At 53.8% G+C, this 13924-nt stretch overlaps 1 protein-coding gene across 2 annotated transcripts in view; it reads left to right on the forward strand.

Moving 5' to 3' along the window:
- Positions 1–13924, forward strand: part of UXS1 (UDP-glucuronate decarboxylase 1) — a 32297-nt gene that overhangs the window by 9829 nt on the left and 8544 nt on the right. Inside the window, exons 1-6 of one of the 2 annotated variants that reach the window (XM_064481774.1) lie at positions 171–304; positions 708–751; positions 3587–3647; positions 6426–6606; positions 9660–9764; positions 12385–12444. In XM_064481774.1, the coding sequence (XP_064337844.1) occupies positions 6474–6606; positions 9660–9764; positions 12385–12444 (298 nt within the window). In that variant the 5' untranslated portion in view covers positions 171–304; positions 708–751; positions 3587–3647; positions 6426–6473. Of the gene's footprint in view, positions 1–170; positions 305–707; positions 752–3586; positions 3648–6425; positions 6607–9659; positions 9765–12384; positions 12445–13924 lie in introns of those variants that run through there. The other variant, XM_031441019.2, reaches the window with a different exon arrangement.

Genomic DNA, 13924 nt, shown 5'->3' on the forward strand with positions numbered 1-13924 from the left:
CCCTAAGTCGTTCCCTTGTTCAGGAGGAGATGTTCTGTTTGTTAGGCTGTGGACACACCTCGGGGCCAGCATTTATCCGTTTATAAAGGTGTGATGTATTGAAACAAATTCTGCCTTAAAGGCAAACTGGATTTAAACTTTTATTTGACCTTTCAGGCGAGCCTTTCCAGGATTTCTTAGAGAAAGGAAGCGAGTACCTGTATCAGGGTTGGAGGCGGGCCCCGCCCCCACTCACCTGAGCAGGTGCCGAGGGGAAGATCGGCCCATCTCGGATGCTAGGACCCAGAACACGAAGGGCCAGCAGGTGCATGGCTGAGGGGGCCGTGCCTGCCTCACAGAAAGCCAGTGCCTTGTCCATTTCACACCTTCTGTTTTAAAATAACTGCTTGTGTTTTGGTCAAACGTAGGGACAGATAAGCTGTTGTAAGGTGGGCAGGGAGAGGGGTGGAGGGTTGCTCACTCTGATTTGAAGCCAAACACCAGTCGTGGGGAAGCCCTTGGGCGTCTCTGGAAAAGAGGTTCCAACACGCAGTTTATCACCTGGACTCCAGAATTGGGTTCCCGCAGTCTGACTTAATGTCACACTGGACGTGCCCTGCAGGGGAACCGACGTCCCTGCTGTGTCATGTCTGCACATCAGAGTCGGGTGAGAGTGGCGGAGGGCAGCGTTTCTGCCTTAAAACGGATTCTGGTTACTTTCGTTTCAGATTGTTGAACCGCTCAGAGAGAAGATCAGAGACTTGGAAAAAAGGTATGTGCACTCTTTGTTTTGTGTCTAAGAAAAGGCTTCTATCTAACGGACCTTAGAAGGTCAGTATCTCATATAAGTTCATCTCAACTGAGCGAGTCTCATTCCAAAGATAGAAGCACTTTCAAGACAGGAACTTTTCCACGAGAAAGTCAGCTTTCACTCTAAAATGTGGATGCAGTGTTTTTAAACCCTTTTTTTTCCTTTTGTCATTAAAAACTTTTTCTGATGAAAGCTGTGGATTTTCTCCCCCCAAAATATTTAAGTTAATTAATTTTGGGGGGAATCTCCCTGAAGCCCAACCCCAGATGCTTTGTGAAAGTCCTTCTTTTTTTTTTTACATTTTTTTATTGAGTTATAGTCAGTTTACAACATTGTGTCAAATTCCAATGTAGAGCACAATTTTTCAGTTATACATGAACATTCATTGTCACATTTTTTTTCCGCTGTGAGCGATCATAAGATCTCGTATATATTTCCCTGTGCTACACAGTATAATCTTGTTTATCTATTCTACATTTTGAAATCCCAGTCTGTCCCTTCCCACCCCCACCCCCTTGGCACCACAAGTTTGTATTCTATGTCTGACTCTGTTTCTGTCTTTTTTTTATTTATTTATTTATTTATTTATTTATTTATTTATTTATTTATTTATTTTAGATTCCACATATGAGCGATCTCATATGATATTTTTCTTTCTCTTTCTGGCTTACTTCACTTAGAATGACATTCTCCAGGAGAATCCATGTTGCTGTAAATGGCATTATGTTGTCAGTTTTTATGGCTGAATAGTATTCCATTGTATAAATATACCACCTCTTCTTTATCCAGTCATCTGTTGCTGGACATTTAGGCTGTTTCCATGTCTTGGCTATTGTAAATAGTGCTGCTGTGAACATTGGGGTGCAGGTGTCATCCTGAAGTAGGGTTCCTTCTGGATATAAGCCCAGGAGTGGGATTCCTGGGTCATATGGTAAGTGTATTGCTAGTCTTTTGAGGAATCTCCATACTGTTTTCCACAGTGGCTGCACCAAACTGCATTCCCACCAGCAGTGCAGGAGGGTGGAGGGTTCCCTTTTCTCCACAGCCTCTCCAGCATTTGTCATTTGTGGACTTTTGAATGACGGCCATTCTGACTGGTGTGAGGTGATACCTCATTGTAGTTTTGATTTGCATTTCTCTGATAATTAGTGATATGGAGCATTTTTTCATGTGCCCATTGATCATTTGTATTTCTTCCTTGGAGAATTGCTTGTTTAGGTCGTGAAGGTCCTTCTTCTGATGCCCTCTGTCAGTTCAAATCCAACAAACTGACGATTCAGACCAATGTCCACATCAGTTATCTGTCCCCCGCCCCAAACCTCCCTGAATGAAATCCCCATGTGGTGTGGACAGTGAGTGAGAAGAGGATTCCAAGTGTGTTGAAACCTTCCTTCCCCAAACCACGTGGGCGCCTCAGTTCCTGCAAAGGCGGGGCCAAGCCTTTCCCTCGAGTGTGTGAGGGAAACGCTGGGTGTTGGAGTGACAGTGGGGTCTTGAGGTTTAAAAAAGAAAAATGAATATTTTCATTCGTTAAAGCTTGTATCTGTTTTTCCCCCTTGGGATGTGTTTGGATGTATGCGTCATTGTCGGAGCTTTCTCTCAAGTCCAGAGTAAAAAGGAAGAAATGGAGAACAATTTTTCCTTTGATTTTGGTGTTTTCAGTAACTGATCAAAGAGAAATGAGGATGGAGAAAATTCATCAAACAAAAAGTGTTCATTCACTTTCTTCTTGGCCACAGTTGAGTGTTGTATGCAGTCAGCAAACTGAGTTTTAACCCTTACTGCAGTCAGAGTTAGTGATGGTTTTTAACTGATTCCATCAGCAAGATAAGGCTGTTATTTGTGCTTTAAATCTTTCTTGCCACGATTTGGTCCTGAAATGATAATGCCTGTGACATTTCACTAGAAGGGAACTAGAAATTCTGCCTTTGATAAGACTGGTGTGATTTGAGGAACTTTAATTGAAGCTTTAAAAAAAAATAAATTGTCAACGGTAAGAAATTAACCCCCACAAGTTTTACGTTGCCCCCAAAAAGGAAAAACAAATCTGCCCACTGAGGATCACTTTCTGTACAGAATAATACTAACTTCTTAATGAAAAGAAGGTGACTCAGCTGGAGAGCTCTGCTTACGCCCCGGCTTTACACAGAAGAGCTCCTGAAATAGGAGAATTACGTGTTTCCCTTTGAGGCTTCTGTGATGTCCTTTGTGCTTTTTGACTCAGAAGGAGATGCACACATGTGACTGTAATCATACAGAGTTTACCAGTAGCTCGTTCTTGTCCAGCCGTGAGGACCTGTGAACTCGGTGCCTTGCCCGGGACTCTGGCGGACATGGTCTGTCCCTCGGGTCGGCGAGCCCGTCGGGAGAGCTGGGCCCCCAGTGTTGTTTCAGGCAGAACGTTAGGTGCGGGCTTGGTGGTGGCAGTTCCCAGAGCCCCTCTGTCTACTTTTCTTTCTCCCGACTCTGTGTGGTGAGAAGGGTCCAGCAGCCATCCTGACCCTGGCAGCGTGAGGATGTCACCGGAGGCACGTGCTCCTCACTTGGGGGCAGAGGGGCCCCCAGGAAATGAGGACACTTGGGGAGGTCAGGATTAGTGTACACGGAGGGGTCAGCAGGGACAGGGCTGCCCTAGAAGCCTGGGTCATGAACGCTCTGCATTTGTCTCTTCCAAACCACACCCCCGTTTCTCCATTTTTTGATTACATGCTGTTTCTTTAATTCCCTGTCCACGTCTTTAAATGGACAGCCTGGGAGGTGTTTGATTCTTTCTCCTCTAATCTCTTTCTTGCACAGCTTCACCCAGAAATACCCGCCAGTCAAGTTTTTATCAGAAAAGGACCGCAAAAGAATTTTGGTAAGTTTGCACATCTAATTCATGTTTGTAATGTCAAGAAATTTGCTTTTTAAGTAGAGGTATAATTCACAACCCATAAAAGTCACCCTTACAAAGCGTACGGCTCAGTGCCACCGAGTCCTGCAACGGCAGCACATCTGGATTCCAGAACAGTTCATCACCCTCTGAAGGAGACCCTGAACCCAGGAGCAGTCACTCTGCTGTCCCCCAGCCCCTCTGCCCCTACGCAGCCACGAATTTACTGTCTCCTTGAGGCACTCGCCACCTAGCGTGGTTTTTTTTAAAAAAAAACTTTTTAATGGAGGTACTGTGCTTGAACCCACGTGGGATGGTCTTCCTGCTGCGCTTAGTCCCCGTCACACGTACCCATGACGCGTGGGCTCAGCGTTTTCACGCATCCTTTGTCTCAAAGGTTAAGCCACATTTCAGAGTCATCTGGTGCCCAAGGCTGGCTTGTTGTTGCTAAAACTTAAAGCCTTTTCAGGAATTGTTGAAGACTTAGCACAAAGAGAAAGTTTTTTCCAAAAGACATCCTTTTTTTTCCCCCTGATTGGCTGGGCAGCACAGGTCTGCACAGTGGCCTGAGCCAGACCCCAGCAGGTCAGCTGCCTGTTCGCCTGCACAAGGAAGCAGCGCCTGGGGTGAGGGCGGGGACTGCAGACCTGAGCACAGCCAGGCAAGGCCTGATCCATTCGTGCACGAGGCCTGCATCCCCTCGCCCCACATCCCCTCGCCCCGCATCCCCTCGCCCCGCATCCCCTCGCCCCGCCGTCCTCTGGGTGTCTCTCCGGTCACTGAGGGGTTGGCCTGGGCCTGGCGATAACTTAACCATTGTGGTTCTGTTCGAAATGCTTGCATCAAGGGATGAAACTGAGTAGGAGACACATTGTATAACCACCCAGCTTTGTGACAGAAATCTTAAGTATTTTAGATAGAAAGCAATGATTCAAGAAAAAAAGTTTTAGTCTATTTTTTAAAAAGGCAAAGGTGCTTCCAGCAATTCTGCGTCTCTCCTAAGACTTAGAGGAGTGTTGCAGCTTCGTGTGTAATTTAACGCCCTACATTTCGGCTGGGTGTCCCCGCCGTCCCCTAGTTATTTTAGGTGCAGAGATAAAGTTAGTGTGGACAGAACGTCTTATTTTAGGAAACATTTGCCTCTGGGTGTAGAGTTACATTAAAAGGGGTTAAATTTCTTTTAAAAAGGTGTCATTTTTCTGATTTAAAATCTGTGGGAAAATACAATAAAAGGTAGGTAACATAAAATGAAATTTCACCCCATGTGTGAAGCCCAGATCTGGAAATCCATTTCTCTTTCCAGAAAGGTATTTTTTCAAATCGTTGTCGAGGTGCACAGATAAACAGTAGGCGTGCTGACGATGAAACAGGCACCGGACAGGTGGACGGGATGGGTGGCGGGGAGAAGTTGAAATTAGCAGCCTGGGCTGACTCTGCCATCCCAGGGATCTGGGCTGTTGGCCCAGCACCCACCCCCTCGGGTGTGCGTTCTCACCTCTCACGCCCAGGGGACCTAGAAGACCGTGCTCTTGGTGGAGCGCGGACCCAGCGGAGGGCACTGGGGCCCCGGGCTTTACAGCCGAGCCAGTTCTGAGCCTCTGCATTCGTGCGGTCATCAGAGCACACGTTTCTGGCTGGTGGTGGGTGGTGGTTCCTCTCGGGCTGGTGCCACGCCCCGGCCCCAGATCTGCCTTCCCCACCCCGGCAGCGCTGACCTCACCTGCTCACGCCCGGGGGTTACAGGTCAGATTGTGTGTGAGCAGAGGGCTTCATGGCAGATTCAGTGTTTTAAAGCCATAGACCTCGAGGTTAATGTGCTTTTTACTTAGATAAAAAGAATGGGTGCTTTTCCTACTGTTAATTCTTTCGGTTTGGAACAGGAGGATGCCGTGGATGAGGGAGTGGATGGAGGCGAAGGCAGAGGACAGGACAGGGCAGAGAACGTAGTCGCACGTGTGTCTTCTGGGCTTACTCCTTTCCTGCCCTCCCTCCAAAAATGAAATCCATTTTACCTGGTTCTTTCCACTGAGACTATTTAGTTTGAATGAAGTCTTTTTATTCGTTAAATGTTTTTCTTCAATCATAGTTGCCTTTACACGTTTGCTGTGGTTTAAGTTTTAGAAGCACGTCATTGCTGAACTCCTGCCCCTCGTGGGCCCTCGGAGCTGCCGCCTTTCTCTGGCTGGGGCTGCGACACCGTGTGAATGAGCTGTGGGCCTTACTCTTTTGGGCTTTGGTCTGCGGACAGTGTCTACTGCGTATTAACTTGTTCTCGTAGACAATTTGAAAGATAACTAGTGTTTTTTTTTAATCGGGTTTTTGAGTCTAATTTAAATGTCACAGACTTCTTTTGGTAGCTCGCCAGATCGATGCATGTCGCGAATCACCTTTTGGAAAAGTGATCCTCACACTTGCAGGAGTCGCTTTAGAACCACGTACATGGCGCTCAGCATCCCGTCCGCTGTAAAACCAGGACCTTTTTGTAGTAAAATTCTCCAGCAGAGAACACATGTTGAAACTTGTAACTGCTGTTTCTTCCCTGTGTTCCTTCCTGAGCGATAGTTTAGGTTTTTAGGCTGCTTGGACATTTCCGATGGCACAACTCCCTGCCCGGGAGTCAGATAAGACGCTCCCTGGACCTCTGCCCGCCTCCTGCCCATCCCCTTCGCCCCGAGGTGGCCGCGCGGGGGTGTGTCCCCGTGGTCGGTGGCCCCCGCACTGTCCCAGCCATCGGGGCGCGTCTCACGCTCTGTCCTCACGCAGATCACCGGGGGCGCAGGCTTCGTGGGCTCCCACCTCGCGGACAAGCTGATGATGGACGGCCACGAGGTGACCGTGGTGGACAACTTCTTTACGGGCAGGAAGAGGAACGTGGAGCACTGGATTGGCCACGAGAACTTTGAGCTCATCAACCACGACGTGGTGGAGCCGCTGTACATCGAGGGTGAGCCCCGGGCCGGCGGGCGGGCCGGTGGGGCTGGGGCGCCTCCTTCCTGACCGGGGAAGTGCTTTGACCCCGGCTCCACTGCGGACGTGACAAAAAATCAGCAGGAAGGTGTAAACATGCTGTCTGCTTTTACGCAGAATTCCCCTCTGGCGGGAGGTACCGCTCGACTTCCTGACGGATCCTGAGCAGTCACTGTGGACGATGTCCCGCTGGTCAGGCCTGACCATTTTCCCTTCTGTGTTTATACATCATGTGTGTGGACTCATCTTAAGCACCAGTAGGAAGTTGGTTTGAGGTTCGACCACTGGGTTTTGAGAGTTCCTGGGGGGGCAGGCGTGTCCCAGCCACCTCTGCCCGCCCTCTTCCCAGCATAAAAATAACCGGCCTGCCTTCTGCCAGTTACATGGAAAAGGAAGACACTGGTTCACGTCCCCGAGTCATCCCTCCTCCATCACCGATCTGAGGTCTTTCCGCCTCATTTGCCGAGGCTGCCGGCTCTCCAGCTGCGGCTCCCGCGCTGCCCGGCCTCGGCGGGGCCAGGGTCATGGGAGGGCCGCACGCACGGGCATCCCATTCTTTCTTTTCTGCTCGGCTCCTCGTCTCCCTGCCCCCAGCTTAGATTTTTGACCGTCCTGCTCGTTTCTGGTGCAGTTTGTGGTGCCAGCGTGGGGCTGGGAGGGTCGCTCAGGCGCTGTTGCTAACGTCTCCTCGTCCCGCTCAGCCCGTCTCGGCGATGATGCGCACTTGTTCCGAAGTTTCCGCCGCTCTCCTCTGGGACGCCCCTTGCAGGAGACTCCGTCAGCGACTGGCCCTGGGTCCTTGCGAGGACAGGGCCTGGAGCTCCGGTCACAGGCAGCACGCGTCCTCCTGGGAGAGGAGTGGCAGTTTTAACTGGGCTGCTTGATGCATTTCTGCTCGTCTGTAGGAGCTGTGAGTGTGTTCTGGATACACGGGTGCGACGTGTGGTTTGCAGGTGTTTTCTCCTGTGCCATCTGCCGCCTTTTTACCCTGTGGAGTGTGCCCTTTGGCACTGGCAGAAAAGTTAAGTTTGATGTGGTCCCATGTGCCCGCTTTTGCTTCTGTTGCCTTTGCTTCTGTCAGATCCAAGAAATCAGCGCCAAGTTCAGTGTCATGCAGGGTTTCCCCGTTGGCTTCCCGGAGTGTTACCATTTTAGGGCTCACATTTCAGTTCTTAGTCCATTTTGGGCTCTTGTGTGTGTGTGTGTGTGTGTGTGTGTAAGTATAAGAAAGGGCCCAGCTCCGCCCGGTAGCACGTGGATGCCCCGTTTTCCCAGCACCATTTGTTAGGGAGACCGTCCTTCCTCTGCTGAGTGGTTCGGCGCCTTGCCTGTCGGAGATCCTGCGGTTGGACACAGAGGCTGCAGTTCTGGGCTCTGTTCTCTCCCTGCTGTCTCTGTCTCTGCGCCTGCACCGCGCTGTTTTGATCACTGTGAGCTGTGTGGTATGTTCTGAAATCAGGAAATGTGAGCCCCCCAGCTTTGTTCTTTTTCAAAATTGTTTTGGCTGTTCGGACTCCCTTGAGATTCCCTATGAATTTGGGGATGAAATGTGTTCTGTTTCTGCAAAAAATTGAGATTGTGTTACAGAAGTACTGTTTTTTTAAACTAAGTACTTGAAAAAAGAAGTCACACAAGGAGCCTGTGGGAATAACTTTTGCGAGGCAGGAAGCCTCCTAAACACCCAGGAGACGGGCCTGCGGCCGCCCTGCTGCAGCCCTGGGGCGGGTAGTTACCAGTTACTCCTCGAGCTGTCAGCCCCTCGAACCCCTGCCCGAAGCTGCTGCCCCCGCGGAACCGTCGGTGCCCCTCCCCGGTCCTGGTGGCTCACGTGTCCTCTGCCCCCTTGACGTCCTCAGGCTTGAAAGAACCAATCGTTAGGGTGGGTAAGTGGGGACCAAGCCCACCGCCCAGTGTCCCGGGCTCTCCTCGTCTGAGGAAGAGACGGCTCCACCACCACCCACCCTGACTGGGGTGAGCCTGGAAACAGCCCAGATCTCGGGGGGCACCACGGGGATCCCCATGCCACCACGGAGGTGACAGAAGACTTTGAGGGGGATGGCGGAGTGTGGTGTGGGTGGGAGGTTGGGCCCTCTGCTGAGGGGCTGTTTCCTGAGGAAGCTCTCCTGGGGAATTCCTCCTCTTTGTTTCCAAGTTCTCCTGTTCTGCCATCATCTCTCAAACGTCTCCCCGAAGGGGCTGTTACCTCAACGGAGGGCAGTGGTCCTGGTGGGAGGAGGTTGGGAGGTGGGGTTGGAGGTCCCGCTGGTGCTGGTGCGGGGGGCAAGGCCACGTGGGGGACGATCACACTGGCAGAGCTGTCTGGGACCCTGGTCCCGGCTGCCCGGCGATGGTGGGGGTTTTCCTCGGCCGCTGTGAGGTGGGCGGCACCTGTGTGTCACAGGGCTGGCTCCCCATTCCTGCTGTGGCCACTGCTGCCTCCCAGGAAGATAAGCCCCCAGCCTCTGCTCGCTGCAGGTGCCAGGTGTCCCCTGAGCCTGGGAGCGAGGGTCATGGGCTGGGATGTTAAAGCAGTTACCTCTGCATGAGGTGGGCCTTGCGGAGTCCAGGCTGTTTCTCCATCCGTGGCTTTAAAAGCCCCCTTGGACCGTCCCCTCCTCTGTCCGGGTGTTGTGTGGTGCACAGACCAGAGAAAAGGCTCTCTCCTCCAGCTCCTTGGTGCCTTTGTGTCAGATTTGTTTTATAAATTTAAAATGTCGTTTTATATTCACATTTAACTCTGTCTGAAACAGCGTTCCCTTTCTGACCTGAATGCTTTCCTTACCTGGAACAGATTATCTTAGCTCACTAACCAGACCCGTTCTCACTGGAGGAGGACTGGCCCCTTCCCCGCCCAGTGCGCGTCTGTCCAGATAATGAGATTTTCTGTTTTTGTCCGACATTCTTCCAATCGCAGATGTAAACTAGAATTTCAGGGAAAGATACGGGGACACCTTCGTTACGCGGCCCGATTCTTGGAGCTCAGAGTTCTCAGTGTCCCCGGAGCTAACAGGCCTCGTTTGCCCCCTGCAGTGGACCAGATATACCACCTGGCGTCTCCGGCCTCGCCCCCGAACTACATGTACAACCCTATCAAGACGCTGAAGACCAACACCATCGGGACCCTGAACATGCTGGGTGAGTCGGCCAAGCCTCATCCCACAGCTGCCGCCGATGGTCCCACTCCACTGACCTTGGTCCTCAGACCCTTGCTCATCCCTGTCCCTGCTCTCGTGTGACTTGATTTGCTATCAGAACTTGTCACGGGGGGGTGGCCTCAGTTCCTCTCCCCGGGAGTGGCCACCTGGCTTCCAAGGGACCACCTGTCCCCCTGCCCTTCCCCCCACACGTGGCGCTTTGCCTGGAGGCTGGAACTAAGCACACGGCGTTTCAGAGTGCCCCCGGGGGCACAGGGCAGCCCACCTCATGGGGTTGTGGGAGCTGGGCTCCAGCCCTGGACGGACCGCAGGACCCGCCCTGGCCCTGAAGGACAAGGGTGCCCACACGCGTGACTCCGCTGACAACATGCCTTAGATCCAGAGTGTGGGGGTGCGCACGTACTGAGGACTGAATTAGGGGCGTGCTCAAGTTCCCACAGGTTTAAAAAAAACTGAGGGTTTTGATTAGTTGCAAAGTGGAAGGAAGGAGCCACTTCTTTAAATGTCAAGTGAAAGTGGATTTGATTGTATGGCATTTGAATCAGGGTCTGTAAATGGCTTCGGAAAGCACAGGTCTGCGCTTCAACTGGAGTGAAGAGGGAACAGGATCTGAAAGGGCAGTGGAGGTGGGGGTTCAGTCTCAGACTCCACGTGTGGGGGTCCAGCTGTGTGTGAAGGAAGGAAGGGCAGTTCCTCTGGTCCATGAGACGCGTCTGTCCCCCCCGTCATGGCCCTGCCCGGTCACCAGACAGAGCAGAGCCCCAAGTCCTCACCCAGGTATGCGGGGCTGGACACCCCGGTGTCTGGCACTGTGAGCACCTGTCCCCTCCCCGCTCTCTGCCCCCCACCCCATGCCCCCCGCCAGAGCTGGATGTGGTGGAGGAGTAGGCAGCCCTCGAATGGTGTTTAGAAAGACAACCTTCGTTCCAGCCCTTAGGTGATGCTCCACCCCGTCCGACCTGGGAGAGTCAGGGAGGATTACTCTCAGGGACCGACCGAGGGGCATGGAAAGTTCCCAGAGCGGGTGCCCTGAAATGCCATTAGAGCTCCGGGCAGGAGCCTGGGAGCCTGGGCTGCACCCGTGGGTGAGGTGGGGTCTGGAGGTGTTGAAGGAGCGGGAACCAGTCTTCAGGGACAACACGGCCGAGGGCTCGGCCGGAAAGAGACCTGCTGGGACCAGGAGCAGCTATCCTTGGCCTCTCGCACTTGGACAGATGCTCTGAGCCTGGTGGGGCCCCTCCCCGTCTACGGTGTCACCAGCCCTGTCTGGAGTGTGGCTATTCGTGGTGAAAACGTGTCCAGTCTCGGTGCGAACACCTGGGCGCAGCCCCACCCTGGAGGGACCCTCGTGGTGACGGGGTTTCTGCGCCTGTGCCCCGTCAGCGTCCTGGCTGCAATGCCGGGCTGTGGTTCTGCACATTTTCACCTCTGGGGGAAGTGGGCTAAGGCTGCTCGGGTCTCTGGTGGTTTCTCACAACCACCTGTGAATCCGCACTCCTCTCACATGAAAAGTTAATTTAGGAAAGACCTCGGGATTCTTCGTTGGCCCCGTGGTCTCCGTGCGGCAGTGGGGTCTGGAGATGCACCTGGCCGGCTTCTGTGGGGCAGAGGCTGCGCAAGGAGGAAGGGCCCATGATTGCCACCTCTGGCCGCGTCCCTTTGGCCATTTTCTTCCCCAAGCGCGTGGTCGTGTCTGCAGGGTGTCTCCACCTGCTTCTCTCCTCCGCACTGCTCTCCTCGCCAGGCATCTTCCTGCCCCCCTGCCCACCCTCCCCCGTGTGCTCTGCACACGCACACCCGATCCCCTCATCCCCACCCAGCCTGTGCGCCCCTCGGCTCTCCCTCCTCAGCCCGTGTGGGACCTGCACCCTGTGCAGAGCTGCGTGGATGGCTTGGCAGCTGGCCCTTCACCTGATGGCTTCTGTGCACAGAGGCCCTGTCGGGGGTCACTTGGGGGCAGTGGGTTTCTCTGGTGCAGGGCCTCCTGTGACTGGGACTGTGACAGTGATGGGGACGCCCGAGCACCCCAGGTGCTGCTGCTCCGTTCTGCATGCTGGGGGCACAGGCTGGGAGGGGCCGGACCGGGACAGAGGCTGTGGCCAGTTGCTTTAGAGAAGGTTCTCGGAAGCTGGACCTCCAAGGAGGCGGGGGTGGGGGTGGGACGGAGGTGCCCAGAGACACTGGGTTGGGCACTTGGAGGTGCTGGGGGCGTGTGAGGGGGTGGGAGCAGGAGGCTGGCCGCTGTGGGGACAGTGGGGTTAAGGTTCGAAGGGTTTTGCCTTCTGCCTGTGGGGGGAGTTACCCCATGGAGTACCAGGCGGTATGTTTGGGCGAAGGAATCCTCACCAGACCCCAGGTCAGGCCTGGGACCGCACTGGGCCCCGCTGAGTTACACGCGCACAGCCAAGCACAGCGCTCTGGGGCTCGGTTGTGTTTTCTTCACTGTTTCTGTTGTAACGTTGGCTCCAAAGTAGAGGTGGAGACGCATGGATGCTCAGATGCTGTCGACACTAAGAAACTGCCTAAATCGGCCGCAGAAACGAGCGTGTGTCCCTGTTCCCTGAACTGACGGTGTCCTGTGCTGTCTCTGCTCCCCGCAGGGCTGGCGAAACGAGTCGGTGCGCGGCTGCTCCTGGCCTCCACCTCAGAGGTGTACGGAGGTGAGTGGGACATTGCTGTGGCCCCACTGGATGGTCACATCCTGTCATGGGGGGAAGGGACCCGTGCTCCGGACTCTGCTCTGCTTTACACACTTGTAACCAAAGCCCAGCAGGTGCGCCCACCTGCCCACCCGTGCCCCCGCGGCTCTTGGAGCAGGTGGTCGGGGGGACCTCACGTCCTTGTCCTTCCTGTAACTAGACCCTGCAGAGGCTTGGCCAGTCCTTGTACGGCCCTCAGTGGCCCTTTGCTTCTCCGTGTCACAGAAGCAGCGGTGCCAGCGCCACCCAGGCTGCGTCCTTTAACTGACTCAGGCGAGGTGGGCGCATGGCCGGCCCAGGGGCCCCTGGTCTTTTCCACATCCACCCCTCCCTCACTCATCATCCCGTCTCTGATCGCAGCCTGAGGTCTTTGGAGCTGTGGATGCCCCGAGGGTGGGACTTGCTGGGCCCCGCATGTCGGGTGTGTCTGACAGCAGTGCTGCAGGAACCCACCATGTATGATCCCGTGCCTGGTCCTCCCCCCCACCTCCCCCCGCTCTGCCCCTGTGCTGCAGGGGAGGGGCTGACTCCACTCCAAGTCGGGTGTCCTCCACACCTTTACTCTCTGTCAGAGCAGAGTGACTCTGTGAGGACTTGAAATCTGTCACACCCTGTCATTTTAGCCCAGACGGGCCAGTTGAGGGGCCCCCCCCAGTCCTTGGCTACACTACAGCCATCTCTCTTGGAGCCCAGCTTGCCCCGCCTCACCAGAAATCCCCAGAAAAGGCCTCCCCTCATCCACACATCCATGTGGACCCCCATCACTGGCTTCTGCTCTCGGGGAGCATCTGTCCCAGAGCTTCCCGCACGAGGAACAAACCATAGTGGCAGCCACAGAGACTGGGTGTGCGGTGGAGGGGGTGCCGGCCGCCTGCGGGGAGGGGCGGCCCGGGCACACGCGGTCCTGTCCTGTCCTGTCCGTCCCCACACTCCCTGCCGTGCCCCTGGGCTTCAGCTGCAACCTGAGCAAGAAGTGAACTCTGATGTGGAGCTCCTGACTTCCTGGCAGAGATTTACACATTTTAGAGCCGAGTCATATCCCATCCCTGCTGCACCAGATAGATGAGGTGTTAATTCAGGTTCCAAAAATATGCTTGGTTAAAAAAGAATCCATTACTTGGTTTCTTAAATAATCTGTTCCTCCGGTGCATCGTAAAGTGTGATTGATTTATACACCAGAAAACCAGGAATTGGGAAAGCCAGAGTGCGGGCTGGAGGCATGAGTCGTTTGCATCGGGCGCTGGTCCTTGGACGACCAGGGCCGCCAGCCTGCCGGGCCTCAGGTCTGCTCTGGGGGCAGCTCAGGGGAAAGCCGTCGTCATCCAGAGAGAGGCTTTTAAAGCGTTTTCAACAAGTACAGCTTTACAAGTTACTTATTTGTCAATGTGAAATTGGACCATATGTCTTTTTACGGAGATACTTACTTTAGTTTGTACAACGG

The sequence above is a fragment of the Camelus dromedarius genome, chromosome 33, assembly GCF_036321535.1.
Source record: "Camelus dromedarius isolate mCamDro1 chromosome 33, mCamDro1.pat, whole genome shotgun sequence".
Lineage (NCBI taxonomy): Eukaryota > Metazoa > Chordata > Mammalia > Artiodactyla > Camelidae > Camelus > Camelus dromedarius.